Source organism: Cebidichthys violaceus, unplaced genomic scaffold, assembly GCF_023349555.1.
Source record: "Cebidichthys violaceus isolate CVI_PGR_0920_01 unplaced genomic scaffold, fCebVio1.0.p SCAF_22, whole genome shotgun sequence".
NCBI lineage: Eukaryota > Metazoa > Chordata > Actinopteri > Perciformes > Stichaeidae > Cebidichthys > Cebidichthys violaceus.
This window is the reverse complement of record NW_027176395.1, coordinates 7,915,689-7,939,935: the sequence shown is the minus strand read 5'-3', so window position 1 is coordinate 7,939,935 and position 24,247 is coordinate 7,915,689. Positions and strand designations below refer to the sequence as shown.

Below are 24,247 nucleotides of genomic sequence, written 5' to 3'. Positions count from 1 at the left end.
CCCTTCAAAGCAAAACTATCAAATTAGATGGCTTTACATGTTTTTAACATGTCTAGCAGTTTTCTAAGAATAATAATTTGTGTTTATATAATATATCTGTGAGGGGAGCAATAATGCAATCAATATAAAATAATAAACCACATGGGTGACGTCACGGTGGCTACGTCCACTTCTTACGTATGGCTTACAAATGAAGTCACGTGACAGTACACGTGAGCTTTCTCCAGGAGTTGAGCCGTAAAGCCGTCAGCATGGCGGTGGAAGCCTGGTACATGGACATCTCCGAGGAGGACCAGAGGAAGCCGCACAGACTGACCCCAAATGAGCCCGTTAGTCTGGACCAGCTGAAGACGCTCGGGGTGTTTCACTGGAAGGTAAGCAAACGTCACAGCCACGTTAGCAGCTGCCTGTGCGTTTCCACAGAACGGTTAGCTGTCGGATAAAGTAAAAAAATCATTTTATTTAGCTTACTAAAGTCAACCTTTGTTTTATATTGACTTTATTCATTTACAGGACGTCCGCAATCACTTTTTCGGGTTAGATAACTGTGACCCACTCAACAACTTCAAAATGACAACAAACATGCCGCCATGTTTGTTGTAGTTCTTAAACTATTTGGTTGTTTTATTGTTGTTGTCCCATTGTTGCAGCTGAATGCTGACATCTATGAAACGGACCCAGAGCTGGAGCAGATCCGCAGAGACCACGGCTACTCCTTCATGGACATCATCGCCATTCACAAGGACACACTGCCCAACTATGAGGAGAAGGTAAGCAGAGCGCTGCACGTTCTCACTCGGACTATACCTTTTAATAATTAGTATTTTTTATTTATTCTGAGAAATTGGCACATTGTTAGATAAGACGGTTGTTGAAAGTGAACTGCAGTGAAGTAAACTGTCCTCACTGCATTAGAGGATGTTATGACCTGTGGGGAAGAGGCTGTACAGTGCTTTATGACATTTCTACGTCCATCATTGTCAGTCAGTGGAGAAGACGGGGACACATGAGGACAGCTAGTACTTGGAACTGGCTGTTGACTTTTATAATTGAATGACTGAACCACCACTATTCTGGCCTGCTGTGTCTTTCTTGTGTCCGTGCTCTCAGCTGAAGATGTTCTTTGAGGAGCACCTGCACTTGGATGATGAGATCCGCTACATCCTGGACGGCCAGGCCTACTTTGATGTCAGGGACAAGGAGGAGCGCTGGATCAGGATCGCCATGACTAAGGGCGACCTGATCACCCTGCCGGCCGGCATCTACCACCGCTTCACCCTGGACGAGACTGTACGCACGCACGGAGTTGTCATTGATATGAGGCCATTTGAACAATGATCAATGATGGTTAATGAAAATGATGCCGCAAAAAGAATATTATAATAATAAAAAAGTATTATATTACATATTATTAAAAGAATACACAGAATAAATACTTACTATGCATGACGCTCTGTTTGTCTCTGCAGAACTACACCAAAGCCATGAGGCTGTTTGTGGGAGAGCCAGTGTGGAAAGCTTACAACCGGCCCGCCGACGACTTTGACATCCGCCAGAAGTACTTAGCTTCTCTGCAGGAACCCGGAGAGAGAGCTGTGATGCTTTCACCTCTACTGTGATTCTGTAGAGCAACCTGTTTATATGAATATTTTTATATGGTCTTGTTAATCAGTGTGCCATATCAACATTAAAGTTAACATGAATCAATTCATTAACGCTAATCAGAGGCAGAGTAGCTAGGTGTGGGATAAAAAAAACATCAAACTACTGTAAATGACAGGCAGCACACCTGCCAATGGCTATAAAGAGGCTATGTGGGATGCGTACGAGAGGCACTTCAACATTTCAAATGGGAGCATGCATGCCCACCTTCTGTCTACAGAAAGATGCTTAGGGCTTTTATTTTGAAACAGAAACAGTGTTGAGTTAAAAACAAACCCTTTTTTTCTTCATGCCTAACATTTAAACTTGGTAATGTTGCCGGTATGATATACTGTCTAAAGATAATTTCCCATGTCTAGTTTGGCTGTGAATCGTGGGTGGTGCTGGGGCAGTGTGGCTGCTCCAACCTCTTGACCTGTTAAAACTAAGACTCGACAGTTCCTGTTAGTTTCAAAATAAAGGCTCCATAGTGTCATACTGCTGACCGAATCCCTTCATTTGTTAACATGAGGTTTTTATTTGGAACTATTTGCAGGGCACTGTTGCAGTGACTTGCATGACTGTATAAATGAATGGAGTACCAGCTTTTAATTATTATTATTATTTACAAATGAGCAGAGTATGTAAAAATAAGGGCAGTCTGTGTGGAGTTCAATCGAGACTCTACAGACAAAACAAGATTAGATAACAGAATCATAATGTACTTAATTATTGTAATATCTATCTAGATAGATAACATAACATTTAAAGGGGCCATTGTGCATGAGTACTTTTACTTTAGATACCCAAGTGTAAACAATATGAACATTAACTGTGTAGGATCTGAATACTTTCACAACAGGACAGTCTGTAGTACCTTGTTCTATAAAGCGGCTGTATGTGGTGAGGTGCAGTCAGACTTACCTTCAGCAGCATTTTGAAATACGCAACTAGTACGCAGTATTTTCTACTTTCATATTTCCCACACTACTTGTCTGTGCTAGTGGGTGGAGCGTCTGACAGATTCACTAACACTTTGTGTTGTCTGCAACATAAAGCTGCTGCTAATTCTAATCTGTGCCTTGCTTCTTTTTTTTAAAATGATCTATCCATCAAACCAAAGTTGTTTTAAAATAACAGTTTTATTTCAGATAAAACAAAATTCAATATTCATAAATATGATCAACACAATATGTGAAAATTAAAGATCCACTAGGACAAATCAATAAAAGATTTAACAAGATCATTTTTGATATAATCACATGAACAGAAAAAAACATCTCTGATATGTACAATTTTGGATTCCTAATATGTTACAGTTTTTGTTTAGTGATCAGGATACGATGCAATCTGCACGAGTTCATAAAGCTGGCAGCTGGAGTCGAGTGGCCTTCGCCTGTTAATCCAGTATGACAGGTGTCTGCTGTGGAAGAAGCTTTGGACCTCTGTGGTTGATTAGTCCTAAAGCACACTGAAGCTCAGGATAATGCCCGCGTCAAGACTCACACTATGAGCCTGCAACTACCATCACTGCCAGTCTGTAGTGCAACGTACATCTGTGTTCTGATCTCACAGCGCTTCATTTGGAAACTTCTTGCGGAGATTTGGATGAGAAGATCGATACTGCTGCATGCTAAATATGAAGCTAGCACAAAGGCTGGAAGAGGGGGGGGGGGCTAGCCTGTAAAAATGGGGACAGTCTTGATGGACCATTGAAAGGTGAGCTTGTCTGTTTGTACTGCAAGACGTTAATAAGCCAAGAATCGCATATTATTGCCGACCCTGAGTAAAGTAGTAAAAACAACCTCTTCATTCGCAATGTTTTCAAGTGACAAAGAAGAGGAGAAAATGAAAGCCTAGTAACAAGCCAGCCTCCCTACCAACATATTTATCTTCTATGAATGCTCATGCAGATGTAAGTTCCAGTTGATCAACATCTGGGCTCTTTTTTGCATCACCATCTCATCATCGCAGCTCGAGCTCCGTATTTACGGTACAAACACAAGGATTGTATCCATCTTCTCATCTGACTCGTTGCAAGTAAGCAAATTTCCCTAAATGTCAAACTATTTAATCTGTAAAATGAACATCGACTTCTACGCACACAGAGGAGTTTTTTTGTAGGACCATTTCCTTTGCAGAATGTCAATCCATCAGCGTGTGTGAGCTTTCTACTCCTCTACAGATCATGAGAGTGCGGTAGTGTGTGTGTGTGTGTGTGTGTGTCCACTCCTAGTTCACGTTTCTTCCCCTCTTAGACCAGTTTGAGGCACTGCGCATTGAAGCTGTCGCCCTCCCGGCAGGCCACGGCCTCCAGCAGAGCCTGCTTCTTCTGGGTGCTGCGTGACGACTCCAGCTCATACATGGTGGTCAAGTTGAAGAGGACGCTCTCGTGGAGGTAGAGTGCGGGGTCCTGCTGCACCAGGCCCTCCAGCTGGCTCAGGGACTCCTTCAGGCGGCCGAGATAGAGCAGGCAAACGGCTGCATTGTTGTTGGCCTGGGAACATACAAAGGAGGGGGGATTAGGTGAGGATGGAAGAAGTGCACCCTTCTACTGTCTTGGTGTGAGACTTACGTTGCGCTTTCGGGGCGTCATTTTGAATTTCACTTGAGTTGTGCAAATGAAAAGGTTACTGAGAGCGATGTCGGGGATGAGAGTTCCATCCGTGGCCCACTTTTTCACTGACAGAATCAAACAGCCCCGCTAAAACCGTGAAATTGCCTAAAAACTACAAATAGTTTTTTTTTTAATTTTAATTTTTTATTGTTTGTGTAATGGTTAAACAAACGAGATAGTGTGTTACTTAGTGAGCTTTAGAGGTGCTGGTAGGCATATTTCTTTGAGAGAGGACTAGGCATGCTAGCTGTTTCCCCCTAAAACTGATTATTCACGACTAAAACAATGTGTACCTGCAAACGCCCAATTCTGTTTTATGAAATAAATCCCAATCATTGTGGAACAGGGCGCACATGCACGAGCCTCATTTCTACTCCTGCAGTTTGCCATAAATGGATGTGTGGAGACGCCCCATAAAAATCAGTTAGCACCTCAATGCTTTGTGCCCCGTCAGTCAGAAGACCGGCAAGGAAAGAAGTGCCATTTCACAGACCGTACGTGCTCCCAGCAGCACCGGAGCAGCTGTCATTACACGACCGTGGATATTTATAGCGCCCACACCACTAATTCATCACATGTATCTGCGATCCATCGTCGCGGAGATATCTCAATCATCATTATTAAACATCAGAAGGATGATTGATGATGGATTCATAGAGCTCATGTCGAAAGATGCTTTACAAAACGGCTCATCATTTAGGATCAAATTTAAAGATCACTGACAGGGAAGTGACCATTAATAATTTCTTATCACAATAATTCAAAATACAATTCATATTATGAATGTGCTTTTGTTTGACATGTATGTGTGTGGGAAAAGACGTAGGCAGAACACATCGTTTATGTATCTGGCCCCTGCTCTGTGCTTAACAAAGACTCATGAAATGAATATCAATATTCTCATCTCGCTCTCAACAAAAAAGCATATTTCCAAATATGTATCAACACCGTCTCCTATTCATCTCACCAATAAATCCAACACTATGATAGATCCACCGATGTTTTCTGATGAGACGACACAGCAAATGACATCAGCCTCACTTTAAATTGTGTGTCTCACATGACTCGGAGTGTGGTGCATTAAAGCGGTGTTTGTTCCTGTGGGGGTTGGAGAACTTACGACAGGGTTTTTCGGGTCAATTTTCAAGACGTCGGCGAAGGACGCATGCGCTTCAGCGTAGTTGTTCTGACTGAGGTAGACGAAGGCCCTGGAAAACAAACACAGGCATTACATCTTCTACTGACATGTTTCTGTCACACTTGAAGCTGTGGAAGGCCTGTTGTGTGTGGACAAGCAAACATACAGCGATATGTGAAAGCAGCACATGTCATTTCAAAGCCATGGGCACCAGAGCAGCCTCCTCTCTTCTGGTTTCAAGCCAGATCTTGAAAAAACATCTGAGTCTACAGAGTCATCTGTACTTTTCTACAATGGGCAGATTGAATTTACAGAAAATACATTCCATTTTTCTGTGCATGTGCCTGGTTCAGTACTTGAGTTGGTTAGATTTCACCACTGGCTGAACCCCAAAAAAAAGAAAAGGGTGCGACCGATCATGTGCTCGTGAGACCAAAGATAGTCTGGAGCCCTGTTGCCTCCTGAGGTTTGCCTCGTGCTCCACACCTCCTCAGCCCACAGGTGTGACCTCCTGTGCTTCATCGCACGGCAGAAGGAAGCACGAAGCTGCAAAAAGCCCTGAAGGAAGCGAAAATGAGCAGAGGTAAACTGGCACTGTGCGGAGGTGCTAAAAGGGTACCTGTTCATCAGCACGCATGTGGTGTGACCTGGCTGGCTCCCCGTCATCTGGCAGGCCTTCTCCACATCCTGGAAGTACCTCTCTGCCGTTTTAACGTCTCCAATCTGGCCGAGAACAAAGCAGCGGCGGCACATTAACCACTGATCTGTGTGTGTGTTTTGTAAAATTGGGCTAGCGCAAATGTATTAAGATTAGATTTCATGATCCCCGTGGGAAAAGTTGAGACTTATTGCATCAGTAAAGAATACATACAGGAACATAACAAGAGACAATAATGGTGACAAAACAAATACTATCTCTGATGATAGTGCAACACAATGGAGTTGTAAAGTGGGAAGAGTTTGGTAAAAAAGTAAAAGTCCTGCTCATTTTCTGCACAGACCATGCCAAGTGACCGTCTATTGCGCATGTGTGTGAAGGCCCAGTGTTCTCAACATTCTTACCCACATGTCTACTTAAGCTTGCACCTGATTCTAATCAGAGACCTTCAGAGCAATATTTGGGGGAATTAATATCAATCTGGTGTCTGTGCATTAAGTACGAAGCTGTAGCCGGGGCACGGTTAGCAATGTGCAACATACCGTGGAAATAAATGGTGATTCTGATCTAAATCCTAAAAATAAACAAATAAGACAAAAGAGCATGTTTTTTACAGAGCAAAATTATTCAAAATGAATTGCAACCTTTGCTTTCAAAACCTGGTGTGACCACATTAAGCAGCAATAACTTTAAATGTACAACGTCTCAACAGGGATTCCAATAACATTTCTATTGGATTAAGGTCAGGACTTTGACTCGGCCAATCCAAAACATTCCATTCTTTAGTAGACTGACTTGCGTGTTTGGGGTCATCTTGCTGCAAGATTTGCCTTTTGTTGAGCTTCAGTTGCATAATTTCAGAAAATAAATAAATGAATAATTATAATATCTTTTTTGTTCAACTGGGTCCTTTGTCTCGTTTTAAGACTTGAATCTTGAATCTGATCACATTTAAGGTCAGATTTATGCAGAACTACAGAAAATTCTAGGGTTCACTTTCTAACGGCACTGTGTGTGTGTGTGTTTGTGTGTGTCAATGTGCGGACCTGCAAGAAGATGCGTCCTATGCCGCTGAGCAGCTGCACTCTCTGCTGGGGTTCATACTGGATGATGGAGTGATAGGTCTCCACAGCCAGAACATAGTCCTGAGAGAGAGAGAGAGAGAGAGAGAGAGAGAGAGAGAGAGAGAGAGAGAGAGAGAGAGACACAGAGAGAGAGCGAGACAGAGAGAGAGAGCGAGACAGAGAGAGAGAGAGAGAGAGAGACAGAGAGAGAGAAAGACAGAGAGCGAGACAGAGAGAGAGAGAGAGAGAGAGACAGAGAGAGAAACAGAGAGAGAGACAGAGAGACAGAGAGACACATAGACACACAGAGAGAGACAGAGAGAGAGAGACAGAGAGAGCGAGAGAGAGACAGAGAGACAGAGAGGTGAAGAAAAATTCCATGGTAAAGAATGGAGAGAAAGAAAGAGAGAGAGAAAGAGGGCATTAATCAAACATATGGTGTATTAGCTGGGCGATGTGACCCTCCTCCCACCTCCACGCTGCACTGCTACACATCGCTCACATGGTGACTGGACTGCTGAGCGGGATGACAGAGAGAGGTCAGTGAGGCGTGTGTGTGCGCGCAGAGAGAGAGAGAGAGAGAGAGAGAGAGAGAGAGAGAGCGAGAGAGACTGTGTGTGTGTGTGTGTGTGTGTGTGTGTGTGTGTGTGTATGTGTGTGCGCGCAGAGAGAGTGTGTGTGTGTGTATGTGTGTGTGTGTGTGTGTACTGAGCTGGGACGAGGTAAAGAAAGTGTATTGTTCCTGTGTATTACGGAGCAGGTTTTTATTTTGATTCTGGCTTAGTTTTTAGTGTCTGAAACTTAACCAGAGCTTCAAATCTCATACAGTATACAAGACAAACAATTATTCATCCTACTACAGTGTCTCAATGATATGTCCTCTTCCTCTTTTCCATAGAGCTCTATTGTCTATCCAAAAACTATTAAAAACTCATAAATGAGCCACACTGTTGCACTGGGTGTCACTTCATTACCATGAACAAGCACACTGTAGTTTATTTTGACTCAATCCAACATGCACCGTCCTGGTGCCATAAATACTTCAACACCAAATGTAGATTAATCCACCGCTAAAAATAGTCCCCAACGAATGCACATTATTTGAGTAACATTTGCTTTGACACTATATTTTTATGTTCTGTTCTTCACATTTATCCGTAGGGCTTGGGGCTGTTTGCCACACACAGGGTAGGGAGGTATTGAGAGATGGACTCACACACATTGTTGGTTTCTGTCTTTTACTGGGATTTGGTCACAATAAAAAAAGAAGAAAAAAGACTGGTCAATTTGACATTTAGAGTATTAATATAGCAGCAAACAACTATCATCTATGTAAAGATATAGCGTAGCAATGTCTATCTGAGCAGAGAATGAAGTCGCTCTCCCTCTGTGTGTGTTATTATCAGAGCTTTTCCCTGCTGTGTTTACATAGCCAGGCCGACCGCACATGCTTTCAGTGCATGATAGCCTCTCTGTTGTGCCCCACTAGCTAGCTAATGGCCACTGCTCTGCACTGTGCTGCGGTTACCAAAGACGGTTAAAGGAGGAGATGTCACAGTTTCATATCCTGTCATATCATTGGGGTAGAAAACACAACAGTAAAATCTGGTCTGCATTTGGAGAAAGGCTCAATGCAGCTTTCCTAAACCTAACCAAGTAGGTTTGTGGCCGTAATCTACGGAGATTTCTGGGAGAAGGCCCCGGCAAACTTCTCCCATGTGCTAACCCTGCACTCCGACATGATTATGGCTAGAAAGGATCTGTCTTGTGTAAATAGGACATCACATTCTCCAGGTAATCGGTGCGACTCAGGAGAAAAAAAAGGGATGTGGATTCCGGATGGTCTTTGCGGGTGAGAGAAGACTGTTGCTGTTGTATTAATGTTGCATGTTGATTTTTCACTTTCACTTAACTGGTCATGAAATTTAATACTGATGCCTCTATATGACCTAAATACGTGATTGAGAACATCAGAGAGAATATTGGCTATTTCTATATACATAGCTATGCTTAATACTTGTCATCGGTGCCACCGGGTCCGATGCTGACAAAATCATGCTGGTTCTCCAGAAACTCCTTCAGCTCAGGATCCAGCGGGGCCTCCGACAGTGACTGGCCCACCGCAGACAGATCCAGATGACCCTGAGTTGTGTTCCATCACACTGAACATCATGTCTACCTGCTGTTTCTGCTGTTTTTTGGGAGTTCCAATATAGTGGCTTGTTGACACTGTTTAGTTTCCTCACATAGATAATAAAACCATGTACTTGACAGCGATGGGCTAGACAACCTCAGCATCTTTTAAGAATCAGCCATTTAATTTCCATAGCATACAGTAATGAATAGAAACTAGTGGATGTCTGTACAGAATACAACATTAAAACAGTCAACAGTAACATAAAGTATTTAGGATTTGTAGTAAATGTGCAACAAATCACTGGTATGTCACGGCGAGTTAGACATATTGAAATTGATCCAAAACAATATTTGTTTTTACTGTAATCTAGATCCTCACCAGTAGATGGCACTGTGGTTCTCTCTGAGTCGGATCAAATCTACACCCCAACCTCTCTCTCCCCCTCTGACCAAGAATCCAATTAGTGGTCAGTCTGGGGGGATTTCACTGTGAATCCTCCACCAGCCTGGCATCAGAGATCTCTCCGTCTCAAACGCAGACACACTCCCGGGGACACACACATCCAGGCAGACGCATGGATACACACACGGGCACATTCACTCCAGCTGACAACACACGCTCGTACACACACACACACACACACACACACACACACACACACACACACACGTACCTTCATCAGCAGTAGACAGTTGGCCATGGAGTACATGACCCGGCTGAGGCGAGACCTCCACAGCTTTAGAGACACTAAAAAACAGGGAGAGAAGAAGAGACGGACAAGAGGGTTTATTTCTTAAAAGGGTGACTTCCTGTTTTCGTTCCAACCTACTTGTTTGGGGCGCCCCTCTAACGTCACCCCTTTCCCCCCCCACTCCTCAATCCATTGCTCTTATCCCTACATCCCCCTCATTAAACCTCTCCTCCTCCTCCCTACACACCAGGGTATATTTTAAGGTGAGGTGGTGAGGAAGACACTGCGGCACACTCCGCTTCCCTATTTTTCCCTCAGACAGTGCACCCTGTGGAAGAGTTAGAGTGCAGGCCTATTAGTATTCATCGCTGCACACGTGTGTGTCTCTGTGTGTGTGTGTGTGTGTGTGTGTTGGGGAGAAGCGCTAATCACTCAGCGGGGGTCTGATGTGTGAAGGCAAGGCCCTGCGTTATTGACTTGACTGTCGACTGTCTGCGTGGGTAGAGAGAGAGAGAGAAAGAGAGAAAGAGGAGAGACAGAGGGCACAGCTATTACACTGCTTTTAGAAAGGGGGAGAAACTGCCAGAACAAGCGCACGCACACACACGCAAACACACACGCACACACTCGCGTGTTACCCTGCCAATTTTACCAATTATAAGCAAGTGTCTTGGTACATTTAGCTCAACTTCACCAAGTGGCTTGTTGTTGTTGTTGTACAGCCTTGAATTAGCTGATTAAATGGCTTGTAGTAAAAAAATAAAAACCTGCCACACAGCCTTTGGAAAAGTTAGTGGTTGCAGGGCTTGCGGACAGACGACTCAGAGAACGCTGCATTAAGATGTACTGCTGTGTCGAGGAAGTCGGAGAGAAGAGAAGGGGAAGCCTATCTACATCCCGCCGTGTGGAGGCGTGTCTACCTGCCTGCTTATTTCCCCAGCACACTCGCTGATGTGAGTGGATTGGATCGGATTGATCCGCATCGATCCGCTTGGCGCGAGGAGGCCGCTTGATATTCAGCGCGAGTGCCGAAGCGGCGAGGTGCTAAACACTTTTAAAGCGCATCGGTGCATTTGTGTGGTTGGAAGTGTGTGTTTGTGTGCGTGTGTTGTTTGCTGTGTGTGTGTGTGTGTATGTGTGGCCAAGGTATGCTGCAGTCCTGCACCAGGTGTGCCTCTGACTCAGTGTGTGTGTGTGTGTGTGTGTGTATTACCCACTAGGGCCCATGACCTCACTCTCCTCCCACAGTGTGATGCAGTCTGGGACCGGGGCCAGGTCTGTAGCCAAATGTCTGTGTGTGTTTGTTTGTGTGTGTGTGTGTGTGTGTGTGTGTGTGTGTGTGTGTGTGTGTGTGTGTGTGTGTGTGTGTGTGTGTGTGTGTGCGCGCGCGCGCTTACCTTGCCTGTTCTCCTGTGTTAGGGTGATCATGCTGCCATCCTCAGCCAAGCCTTTTTCCAAGTTCTCCAGAATCTGTTAAGGGGGGAAGAGGATTCAAACCTCAGAGGGGGGGAGTCGCTCCATTGCCAGCGCTGAAGGCTTTTCAGAATCTGCATATTCAATAACTCTAAAAATTCCAACAATATTTGTCTGTTTACACAGGTGGGCTTAAAGGTTTGCATGTGATTTTTCTGTATAGCTATTTATTGTGTGAATACTACAGAGTATGCATATCTTTATGTTCATCCAGAGGCTGTGTGTGTATGTGTGTGTGTGTGTGTGTGTGTGTGTGCGTATACTAACAGCCAGGCAGACGGTTTTGAGATTGTGCAGGCGGTCCAGAGCCTCCTGGGGCTTGGCCAGGTACTGGGGAAGCTCGGAATGCAGCAGCCGCATGGAGAACGGCACCACAGAGCCTGGACAGGAGGGAGGGAGGGAGGGAGGGAGGGAGAGAGAAAGAGTGAGGCAGAGGGAGGACAAGGAGAAAACAGGAGATTGTGGGGGGGGAAATGTGTGAGGGGAAAAAGGGGGAAAGTAAGAAACAGGGTGGAATGAGGACATAGCAGGAGAGAGAAAGAGAGAGGAAGGCGGAGAGAGACAGAGCGCGAGATGAGAATATAAACCCATCCACCCACACACAGACAGCAGCACACAGCCCTGGAGGCAGGAACCTACAGATGGCATTGAGCTACGTATGGCTGCTTATTAAACCCTCTCATCTCTCTCTCTCTGTGTGTGTGTTGCACAGCTCCATCACTCATCTTTCTGCCTCATCCCTCTGTCTCTCTCTGCCTCTACATCATTCACACTGTCTGACACACACACACACACACACACACACACACACACACACACACACACACACACACACACACACACACACACACACACACACACACACACACACACACACACACACACACACACACACACGCACACATCCCTGAGGAAGAGCCTATATTCAGGTGAGTTCCCGGGCTTTGATCAGGGTCTCTTTGATATTGTCATCAGACCTGAAGCTCAGCTAGCTGGTCCATCTCTGGCTGCTCCTTCTGCAGTCTATCTATCTCTGCAGTCTCTATCTGCTTGTGCTGTCCATCTAACCAATCTAGAGGACAGAATACACACTTGTATTTCCAGATCCACCCACAGTGTCTCCATCAGCGCCCTCTGTTACGATGTTTTACCTTCACGCTGATGGGACAGCGCTCCCTCTTGGTTTGATCCTATATTCGGTCTCTCTCTTGGGTGTCGTCGTGTTTCATCAGCTTAAAAATTAAGACTTTTAACAGCTTTACAGTGTCTGTGTAAAATTAACTGCTCGTAACTGAGAGGGAAAACAATCCGCGAAACCACAACATTGTACGGACCCCAAAAACTAAAATAAAGGCACCCTGTGAAGTTTCTGAGCAGCAGTGGCGCTGTAAAGCAATAGTGTTCAACTAGCACATGCAAGGGGATGCACAAGAGCACATTAGTGGCTGACGACAAGCGAACAGTTCCCATCAGACCAGCATTTAGGATATATTTCACACCAATCGATTTTAATGGAATCGCCATGATCGGTGGACTTGCTGGCAAAAGTTCTACGTTGATTCTTTGCTCTCAGGTTTGATGAAATTTGTGACAGTTCTGACTTTGAGGAAAAGTCAAGTCTGCAAGATTAGAACATTGTTTTTCAATAAATAATTATCAACATAGCATCATTAAATGAATATTATATTAACAATGTACAAATAAAACAAATGGTTTCTTCTTGTTTTTGGCAAGAATTTAACAGCCAGAAAGCCTTTGTATTAATTTTAAAATATTCATTGATATTAAGAGAATTTTCTATTCAAGAATCTTCCAATTAAAATGATATGTTGACTGTAAAAGATGGCCTTTAGCACAAGTCCACTGCGTGCAGAATGTTGTTTGCATGTCTGCACCGCGTTATATTTTCACAGCTCACTGCCAGTATTATCCTACAGTATGTATTGGACTTGGAGAGAGTTGCAATCTTGCAAAGGTAGAGTTATTCAAAGCTCTGAATGGGTCAATGAGCAAGCCAACTGGCTTTTGTGGCTAATTGTGGGCTATTCTTGTGGCCGGTTAGTGAGAGCGTGTTTCCTGTCAGCGAGCAGGCTGTCGGTTAGCTTGCCAGCTGCAAAAGTAGGACCAGGGCCATAGCTACCACTAACAATCTATAATATTTTTTCTGTGACTTGATTGAGTTATAAATGCCATCTTTGACCTTTAGATTCATGTCAACACCTAAACATTGTCAGAAGGACGTGGACTACCTGTCTGCCTCAGCATACACACACGCTTGTTCAAAACGCTACACAGTCAGCACAACAGAAGTAAAGTGTGGACCACATCTTTTCAAAATTCATCGACGGCCTTCTCTCTCAGACTCAGCCACCACCGAAACTTACAGTCCATTATGGACATTTCCATACTGTTGTAAAAAACGTTCAATGTGTTCTCAAAACCAAACATAACACAAAATATCTGGAAATTAAGCATGCAATCTACTCTATTCTGCAGCACCCTTTCCTGTCACCTAACTCTCAATTCTTTGACCCCATGGTGGAGCTATTTCCCTCAAGGAGGCTGAAAGTGTTTGACCACCAGCCACATGACCAGATGTCTTTCTTGGACACAATGAATGCTGGATGTTCGGACATATCTGCAGAAAATTGCCAGGGAGGGATCGGGCACGCAGGTGTATCACTAGAGGGGACAGAAGGTGTGATGTGGATGAGAACTTGTGGCCAAACTCAGAACAAAGGGTTGACTGGCACAGTTGTATCTCTACATATGTAGCCGTTTTTAGTATTTTTTCTTAGTATGTAATATTTGTATGGTAAGTTTTGTGTTGCATTATTGGAATTTCCTCTCTGCGAATATGTCAAAAACAATAAAGCCTATTGAAGCATATTGCAGTATTTATGATTCATTTCTGTGACATACACTGTAAGGCAGTGATTTTTAAAGTGGGGAGCGGGGACCCCCATGGCGTCCGCAAAATAATTAGCTATACATTACATATCATTAAAAAGTGTATATCTACAAATGGGGAACATTTGCGCTAATAAACATGCACATCGTATGCATTACTCCCTCCCACATTAGCTTTGGACCAATAGAAACTCTCATATGCTTGCGACACATCAATCTTTCGTGGATCAGTCAGTTCACTCAGCCGCCTGCTGCTGTTTGGCTTGGAGAAATATTTGAGTCAGTCCACACCATCAAGTGCCACTAAGCCCGACCTAGCTGAATTGAGAAAATATGACGACAGTTATATATCGAGTTTGGTGTTATAGAGAGCAGCGGCGGGGGACCAAATGGCGTCATCACTCGTGTCTTCGGGTGCTAGCAAATTAAGCCAGCTAAGATAAAGCGACTTCTCATTACAAAGCACTCGGAATATCAGGGCAAAACAAAGTGGTATTCACCTGATTCAAACTGAAATGGGCTTCTGTTTATCACTGTGAAACAAGTTGTAAGAATTTAGTTTGAAAAGCATTAGAATAGGTAGCATATGGTAGTAAGCATATGCTTAATCTGTATTGCGATTACAAAGGGATCCTTGAACAATTTTCTTTCCTGTAAGAGGTCTCTGGCCCCAAAAAGGAGCACAATTCATGCAATGAACAAGTGCCTTTCTTTGTGTTGGAATGAAACTAGTGCAGTGCCCATTCAGGACATGCCTGAGCGGTCCGGATGCTCAGCCTGTGGCGTTGCTGCTTGTGGCTTTCTAGAGAAGCACTCACACAGACAACTTCACACTGGACACTGTGCTTCCTTGGCTCCTCAACAATACACCTGCCATGACACACAGAAAGTTGTGTCACACACCAAAGTCACTTACGGTCAGAAAAACTGGTGAAATACACTCCGTTTCAGGGAAAAAACAGCAGGAGCCGAAATTAGATCTATCATGATGTTAACATATGAAAAATATTGAATTAGGCTTTTATTCTAACTCACTGTACCCCGAAATAACTTACAAAGGGCCCCAGAAGCACTCAGCTGTAGACTACTTGCTGTGCACTTCTACTTCAGAGGAAAACATTGTAGTACTACACTTATCTGACAGAGAAATGTTACTGGTTACTTTCCAGATTCAGATTTGGCTCACAAAATATTACAATTAAACATATATGATGCATTATTATTCATATAACTATAAAGCGTCATATTAGAATTGAAAGGTCCTCCTTGAACAAATGCTAACTAAATGTAAGCACGTTGTGCTGACGATGCCTCTCTTGTGGTCCGAGTGTCTTTCTTCTTCTACCACTACGGATAACAACATTCACAGCTCGATAAAGGGAGAAGAGCAAAGTCAGACAGCGATGGCCTGGGGCACAACCACTACATCTGCCCCTGAAAAAACACACCCAGGTTGCGGTTACTCGCAGTCACAAACAGCGGGGAAATTTACAAACAGATAATCTGTTGTGCTGCGTGTCAGTGAAGAGAACTATAAGAGTTTAAAATAAAAGTGAAATGAATGTCCCCACGCCTTTTAGTCTTTTTGTCAGGCTTACATTAAACCAGTTGACATTTTCTAAGCAGCTGCGAAGGTCAGCATTTGACCACAAGTTCATTTCATTCAACCGGTGAGACGACTGATGCATCTCTCTCTCTCAGTCTATTGATTAAAACATGAAAGGAAACGAGTGAAAGTAAGAGTATGAAAACAACCTGAAAAAGGGACATGCATGAATGCTGCTCGTCAGGCAAGTATCATTCAGGCCTTAATATTACTGGACTCAACTTTTCATCTGGCTAACAAATGAAGAACTGACAAACACTGATTCCTTCCCGAGCCGCCGAGTCGGAGCGTGACACACGGGCGGCCGTCTCTCAAGGGGCTCGAAGAGTGTGATCGCGGGTAATAGATAGTCGATGCAAGCGCCGGGCCGGAGAAACGTTCAACTCCCGATGCCAGGCTACACAACTTGTGCCAGTTTGTCTGCGAGCACCTAGCGGGTCACAAAGCGTTTAAATTGAGCAACGGAAAGTCAATTGGTGCTCTCTTTAGAAGGCTGTGCCGTGTAACTTCAAGTGTGCTGCTTTTTTTTTGGGGGGGGGGGGGGGGGGGGGGGGGTTGTACGAGTATGGCGGTGTGTGTGTGTGTGTGTGTGTGTGTGTGCGCAGCTGTGTCTCCGCTACCGCCTTCACTGTGGTAGCCCGAGGGGCGAAGCAGATCCGAAGTAATGGGAATACATTAGAGAGCAATTCATGCGGTGTAGAAGAGAGGAGAAACAAAACCAAAGAACTGCTGGAGACGAGTGGAGTTGTTGGAGCTTCACGACGATACAGTCTAATATCAAGCTCCTGGCAGAAACTTTCCTTTGCATATTTAATAGAACGGTGGTGGTGTGCTTGTGTATCCTGAAAAAAAAAAGGTTGGTAAACTGAAAAATCCTTTTTTTGGAGAGTGGGCTAATAACGCATTCAAAGATAAGAGTTTCAGTGCAGCTATTCAGCACTATCATGAATACTGCTATTCAACCTCCTGTCAGCTTTCAGAGAGAATTCACAGAGCAGCTTTTGGGCAAAAGAAGTAGGAAAAAGAGATATGAAACGATGGGTGATTTTACAATGGGAGAGTTTCTAAATAAACGTGATCAATACCAAAAGATCAATAATAATGACCCAAAAGGACATAGGGCGGTATGGTTTTATACAACTGAGTATGTGTGTGTGTGTGTACATACCTCTCCTCCCAGGGTAAACAGTGGGGTAGTACTCGTAGTAGAGGTCTGGTTGGTCCAGGTTGCCAAAGGGCTCGAACTCCAGTTCAGCGTTTTGGAAGAGGTTCAGCTTGGTGAGGAGGGCCAGCCGCACAAACCAGAGCTGGAATACACACAAACATCCCTCCCTCTGTTTGTTACATGAATAAGACAAGACGTAAAGTACAGAGGACACAGGAAAGTAATAAAACATAATGCAAATTCTCTGATCTTGACTGGTCACAGCTGCCCTCTTCCAGTTAGTAGTTAGCCTCTATGTCTATGTGTTTTTGTATCTATTGCCACATTTTCACTGCACCTCTCTTTTTTGGTTTCCCACTGGCAAAAGTTGTGGATAGTACCTGGTACTTTTTTTGGTATCGCCATGATTGAGGTTCCCAGCGAGCTGAGTCGACACTAGAAGGTGCAGTTAAAACACTGATTGGCCACAGAATTGTCACTTGACCTGCACAAAATTATTAAATAAAATTGTTTCTATTCACTTGACCAAGGTTTTAAAAAATGACCAGCCCACAAAACCCGTTACTCTCTTTAGGATTGAGGTGTGTCGCATTGAAGATGATGCCACGGCAGTTTCACACGTCGTTGCTAAGACAATGAGATAAAAGTCTACATTGACATATAGAGAACTAAATCCCAGAATACCAGTACCCAAAGTGAGTCGAGTAGAGCCGAGTTTAGCTGTTCCACCCAGTGGAAACGAGGCATTAGTCTTTTGACTCGAACGTCCTCATTCAGTCCCACAACTGAAAAATATTTTCCACTTAATTTGGTCAGAAACCAATTATGCAATAACATGCTCAATAATGCAATGTCTTGAATTTCATACATTTTTTATCTATAATGTAATACATCAGTACATCACTGGTTTTTCGTTGTTGCAGTATTGATTAAATCATCCGTAGTTCTTACATTATTCAAAATGACATACAGTAAAGGGGTTGCAATCCTGATACAGTCCAGATAATTGATTGATGACTGTTTTTTAAGCTTAACACTGTTGTTGATATTAACAAATCTGATGATATAATGTCCAGTAATCATTTTCTAACATAAAAAATGTTAAGGATGCCTTACATTTCGTTATTAACGAATATGACCGAGCTTAACATTTTATATTTAAATCAAATTACTAAACTTGTCAAATACAACAATCCATTTTAGACCGTGAACATATATGATGTGTAGACCTTCTACACATCTGGTGGGCACCGGCTGCTCCACGACCATGTTGTAAAATGTTGTGAGCTTTTGACAGCACATGCGCTTGGACAGAAGCCCAGGCACCTGCAGCTGTCTCCTGACAGGTTAGAGTTGTGGATGGGCTACCAACATGGAACGATCCAGAAGCTCCTGAGCAGCATTGGAGCCCTATATTGACTTTGCCTCCTCATTAACACAGACTCTCAGATGTTGGTTGCCAGTCGTGATGACACCGAGTAGCAGTGTTTGTAGAGTGGCCTTAGTTGTTTAACAATCTCTGAACCTAGATGCTATTGGTCTGACGACAGATAACCCTCTGGGGGCAAGGGGCCGTATTACTGGAGTTAGGGTGTAGCCAGCGGATATCCAGGCCAAGACTTTCTTTTCCGTGTGTCGATCGTGCCGTTTACGGTCCGATTAGCAACTTGAGACGCAAGACTGGAGTTGTCTGACTGGATTGTTTCACAAGTATCGACAGTGTAGACATGAAGTTATGAACACAGTATTGTCATTTGTAAGATTACTTCTATAAAGGCATGACAGTAGCTACAAATATATTTGTTATAAGTTCCATGTGCGTTCAGAGGGGAGACACTTTAACCCTTTAACATCCATTAAGGCAGAGGTCATCAACAGGGGGTCCACGGACCCCCTACTGCAGGGGGTCTGCGAAATTTTTGGTTGATTAGACAATTATTTATTTTTTCCCCACAAATTGAAATGTCTTAAAATACACATTAACATGAATCCAACGAATGGATAAATGGAGGCAGAAGATGTTATCTTTCAGTCAGAAATGCACACATTCAGCGACACACAGGAGCTCTCTCAAGCTGGGCACTGGTTCACTCACAGCGCGAGACTAGCCTGGACCTGTCCCTCCAAGCCTCTGCACACAAAGAGGAAGACCCGCCCCTATCGCTGCTGTGCCAATCACGAGGCCACATGTTACATGCTGGCTCTGTCAGGTTCCCCGTGATTGACCGAGAGCTTATTCAGTCCCCAGCTGACTAAAATCCCAGACACAAGGATGCACGCTGCAATATTATTTGAAAAGAAGATACCGTTGTAAAATTATTATTTTTTTTATTGAAAAACGACATTTACTTCACCCATGAATCCTTGTGCAATCATTTTTGCAAGATATTCCTGGCTAAAACACTGCAGCTCCTATCCAAGTGTATAGGCATTGTTATGAGCGAAAATGGATCGTTTTGTAACTCGACCAAAAAAACATGAATCTGTCCATTATTTTAATAGTTCAGCATTGTATGCAAGATAACAGGTATGTTATGCATGGCAGTGGCATGGCCACCTTACTCACTGTACCTTGCACATTAAATTAAATCATGAATATATGAACCTGTGTAATATTTGAATAGCTTAGTATTGAATGCACGATAAAAAGGTATGTTTATACATGGCACTAGGCCTAGTTTAATACAAAACACAATTTTATTATATATATATATATATATATATATATATATATATATATATATATATATATATAGTCGGGGGTTCCTGCTCCATCTCTCTATCAGTTTGGGGGTCCTTGGCCTGAAAAACGTTGAAGACCCCTGCTTTAAGGGGTTGTACACCTAAATGAAAACAACTTTGAGCAGTAATCCTTTTTACGGATTAATTACTTTGTTGAACCGTGCTTTTAAGGAAGGGGGAAACAATGTTTCTTTCTGGTTTCAGTTGCTGATCGGTCTTCACGTACATGCATATTTATGTAACTTCCTATAGTACTTGCAGTCTGTGAAGGTTCAGCATAGTGCTTAAGTCCTGTGGGAAGAACAGTGGGCGGTAAAAGGTTAACAGAGATGCCCAACAGTCATCATTTTTCATGATATATATTACATTAAGAAAAAAACACACAATTAAAACCTGGATTTAAAAAAAAAATGTGCCTGGTTGTTTAAGAACCTAAAACTAACAGTAATATGCAGCACGAGGCAACAACATGGTCGATTAACTTAAAGTCTCATGCACAGAGCTACCACAGGGGTGGCCTTCTTAATGAGCTTACGCAGCCATCCATCTTCTGGATAGAACGCCACAAAACCAGCCAGGAAAATGTGCTAGCAGCAACACTGAACAAAACATATAAAAAAGAAAGTACAAGAAAACTAACAGCAAATAGAGTGCTCTCTGCGTTAGTGGTTGGCTCTGACACACTGTGCAGATGTGTCAAAAATTAAACAAAAGAAATTAATAAAAACATTCAATGAACTCTTTATAGCAAACTAATATGACATTAAATAATCCATGAAATGGTTATACAATGTCACTTAGGACATTTCATTACATAATTCTTCAAGTGCAAGAACATTATTGGGTATATTTTCAACTAAGTGCAAACTCTATTGCATTCTCAAGTGCTATTTGGGAATTAGTACATTAATCTGTAGAACAAGACATGTCTTGGCTTACTGTCCAACACCCACCAACACGCAGAGAGTCGAGGAGAAAGTAGCTGGCGTCTTACCTGCAGTGAGTCGGTGGTGTGGGAGGTTGGCTGGCCGGCCTTTCCATATCCCTGACCATGAGCTGTCAGCAGCCGGCCCGTCAGATCCACCGCAGCCCGCCAGTTTTTACTGCTCTGCAGGGGAGAGGAGAGAGACACGGCACACTGATGGGAACCATAGAAGAAGACGTGGGGCTAAAATGGATGCATATGGGTCCAGCTACCATAATCACAAACACTCTCAAGAGGACATCATCACTAATAAGGGATCACTTAAGAGCAAACACCTTGTTTCAAGTATTCAAATGCATCTATTGAACCACCCACATTTTTTTTTTTTTCAAGATGCCCGTCTCCAGCATCCTCATACAAGGACGAATGCTTCAGCAAACTTAAAGGATAATTCCTATTTATTACAACTTGGGGTCTTGCTTATTATCTGTCAGTTATGATAACTAGTGCAGTGTCCGTTGGCAGCATGCCCGGGCCTACTGCTGCTTACAGCGTTGTCGGGGGCGTACCCAGTTGTTGCGCATGGCCGTTCAGAAAGCATGCCCATCTAATGGGCTGATGGGTGACTCCCGGTCCCGGACATGCTGCAGGGAAGTGAAGAGGAGTTTGTTGGTAACGTAAGTACATCCAGCAGGAAAAGTGAAGTGCAGTCAATGAGCCGCGGCCTGTAAAGCCCCGCTGTGGATGACTTGCTCAAGTCCACAGAGCCCTGAAGCTCCACCCCCCTGCTACACAAAATACTGTTCACTAACGTATCCAAAGTTTAATAATACTATAACATTGTCCAAATTCAACATTGCACTCTATGGAGAGCGCAGCAAAACACCCACCGAGTGTGAAGTAGATTGGATAAGCGGTTCGGAAGAGAGATTTAGTTGAATATTGTATTCACCAAATTATTAGCAGAGCTCTGGGAACGTGGCAAAATTCAATCTACAATATGAGCTTGAAAAAAAATCTCAACTTCAATTTACTCCCTTGTTCTGGAGCTTTGGGCCGTACCACACAGTCCTCAGCACCAGATCGAGTTTGGCCAGATGAAATTGGAGTTGAAGATATTCAAACGTGACAGAATTCTTAACATCTTAAGGCTTTGTCCAAAATCATTCAGAAATCAGTACATTTACTATCCTCCATTAATTGGAGTGTGAGAATTCTGAATTCTCCATATGTAAACTCCATATAGTGTCAGATATTCCCACAATGCAATACGTCATATTTATAGATGCAAAAATCATAGCTGTGAGACACTACACCTGTCAGTAGCCGTGTTTCTGTTTTTCCGTAATTTTGATGCACATTATAAGGAAATGTGTGGAAACGGCAAAATTTGATAAAACTTTCTCATTTGTGAGGACAAAATTTGATGCTTGCTTGAAGAGGTTTTTGCACACAAAAAGAACTCGACATGGATTATGGATTCTGTTTTGTCCAACCAACATCCAAACCCCAAACAGATTTTTATTTGCAATGATATGAAACAGAGCAGAAACATTTTAGAATCTGGAACCAAAGAATGTTTGTTTGATAAATTAGTTCAACGATTATATCAATTGGCTAATTGTTTCAGCTGTGTTTCTACCCCCGTCATTTTTTTGATGTTGCCCAGATCCCAGCAAATAGTTGGTAAGTACAATCTGTATTGTTACAGATAGGATTGACAGCCAGATCTATAACAATGAGACGCACATTATAATGAACCTAAATTGAAATTTACTTAATCATTATTATTATCGATATTTTCTACTTTTATCTTTTCAGAGTTTTTTTATGTCAAATTTCAAACCACAAATCCCCAATGGGGAAAAAAAACTAGCAAGATAGAACATATTTAAAATTTCAGTGGAACAGTTACGCAATAAGAAAATAGCAGGACTTCTAAAAGGCAATGTAAAAAACAAAAACCAAAACAACGCAAGGCCTTCAATTAACATTTAGAACAGCTTAGATGCAAAATATAAGGATGTCCCATCATCTTACTAATCATCTTTTATGACTCTAAACTGATTTCTAATGCTGTGAAAACAAAAGTCCCTACATATGACACGAGGCAGGTGTGGGTGTAAATGCACAACTGAGAGTGTTTCCACCGGTGTGTGGAGCTGCCATTAAAGGCTGGAGGACAAAGCGCCCACTCACACAAACACAGTGACGTGCGCAGTGAGCACACACACACACACACACACACACACACACACACACACACACACACACACACACACACACACACACACACCTTGGTATTAGCAGCATCTGCTTCCACAGGAGGTGGGACAATAGGTAAGAGGGGGACAGAGGTGTGGGGGGGGTAGAGTCACCCTACCCCATCAACACACGACAAGGTCGGCTCGCCGATTGGGTCCTAAGTGCTGTGCCATTCATCACAGCCGGGGAGCTAATTAGGAGAGAGAGGAAGAGAGAGGGCTGCTTTCTCTCTAGTCATCTTTATCATAGAACTCATCAGCTCTTTCTCTCTCTTTTGGTCTGGTATAGCTTTCCCCTCTTCCCCATTCATCTTGTCTCCTTCCCTTCTTCTTCTTCCTCTCCTCTTCCTCCTCCTTTCTTCTCCTGCCTGCCTTGCTGCCTCCCTCCCCTCCTCAGGATTCTCCCATACTTCCTTCTCGATCCATCTTGACGCTTCCTGTTCTCTTCCCTCTCTTTCCTCCATCTCTTCCTCTTCCTTCTGACTCTCATTTGTGCCTCTCTTCTCTTCCCTGCTGTTGGTGCTCCCTCCCTTATCGCTCATTGCTCATTCCTCATCCCTCCCTCTCCTCTCCTCTCCTGCCCTGTGCCAGTATCTGCGCTGCCTCTGAATCTTCATTAGGGGGGGAAATGAAGCTGAAAACGAGGAGGCAGCCTAGATGGCCAAAAGCAGCTGCAGTCACTCTCTCTCTCACACACACACACACACACACACACACACACACACACACACACACACACACACACACACACACACACACACACACACACACAGAACACTGCTGCCCAGCCAAAGGGCATGAGAAGACAGGTGTGCAAGCGTGTGTTTCTGGGTGTCTGTGTGAGATTCGGATACGGTGTGAGTAGAGAAAAATGAGAGCAGCAAGCAGTGATGTACAGTCTCTCTCTCTCTCTCTCTCTCTCTCTCTCTCTCTCTCTCTCTCTCTCTCTCTCTCTCTCTCTCTCTCTCTTCTCTCTCTCTCTCTCTCTCTCTCCAACAGAGGACATGCAGGATGTGGATGGAGAAAATATGGCCCACATGTAGCGAAAGAGCACAGAAGTCAAAGTTGGCCATAGTGGAAGGAAGAAACAAAAAAAAAGCACAAACTCTGAGCCAAAATAGTTGGAAGAAGTATAAAGGAGCGGTGGGTAGCTGAGTGGAGAGCAGGAGATGAGGAGAGGAGAGCTGAGGGCCAAGGGAGCTGCAGAGAGGCACCG

At 43.6% G+C, this 24,247-nt stretch overlaps 2 protein-coding genes across 2 annotated transcripts in view; one reads left to right on the top strand and one right to left on the bottom strand.

The window, feature by feature from the left end:
- The first annotated feature begins 220 nt into the window (after window positions 1–220).
- On the top strand, window positions 221–2,137 carry adi1 (acireductone dioxygenase 1). The gene is made up of 4 exons (XM_068717731.1): window positions 221–374; window positions 651–770; window positions 1,111–1,290; window positions 1,470–2,137. The coding sequence occupies exons 1-4, from the start codon at window positions 252–254 to the stop codon at window positions 1,617–1,619; spliced, it is 573 nt and encodes a 190-aa protein (XP_068573832.1). The 5' UTR covers window positions 221–251; the 3' UTR covers window positions 1,620–2,137.
- Window positions 2,138–2,762: 625 nt separating this feature from the next.
- Window positions 2,763–24,247, bottom strand: part of trappc12 (trafficking protein particle complex subunit 12) — a 42,057-nt gene continuing 20,572 nt past the window's right edge. The window contains exons 4-12 of the mRNA XM_068717730.1: window positions 20,837–20,950; window positions 17,104–17,242; window positions 11,687–11,799; window positions 11,344–11,416; window positions 9,929–10,002; window positions 7,101–7,199; window positions 6,016–6,119; window positions 5,379–5,466; window positions 2,763–4,138 (exon numbers count right to left, since the gene is read on the bottom strand). Of these exons, the coding sequence (XP_068573831.1) occupies window positions 3,896–4,138; window positions 5,379–5,466; window positions 6,016–6,119; window positions 7,101–7,199; window positions 9,929–10,002; window positions 11,344–11,416; window positions 11,687–11,799; window positions 17,104–17,242; window positions 20,837–20,950 (1,047 nt within the window). The 3' untranslated portion in view covers window positions 2,763–3,895. The remainder of the gene's footprint in view (window positions 4,139–5,378; window positions 5,467–6,015; window positions 6,120–7,100; window positions 7,200–9,928; window positions 10,003–11,343; window positions 11,417–11,686; window positions 11,800–17,103; window positions 17,243–20,836; window positions 20,951–24,247) is intronic.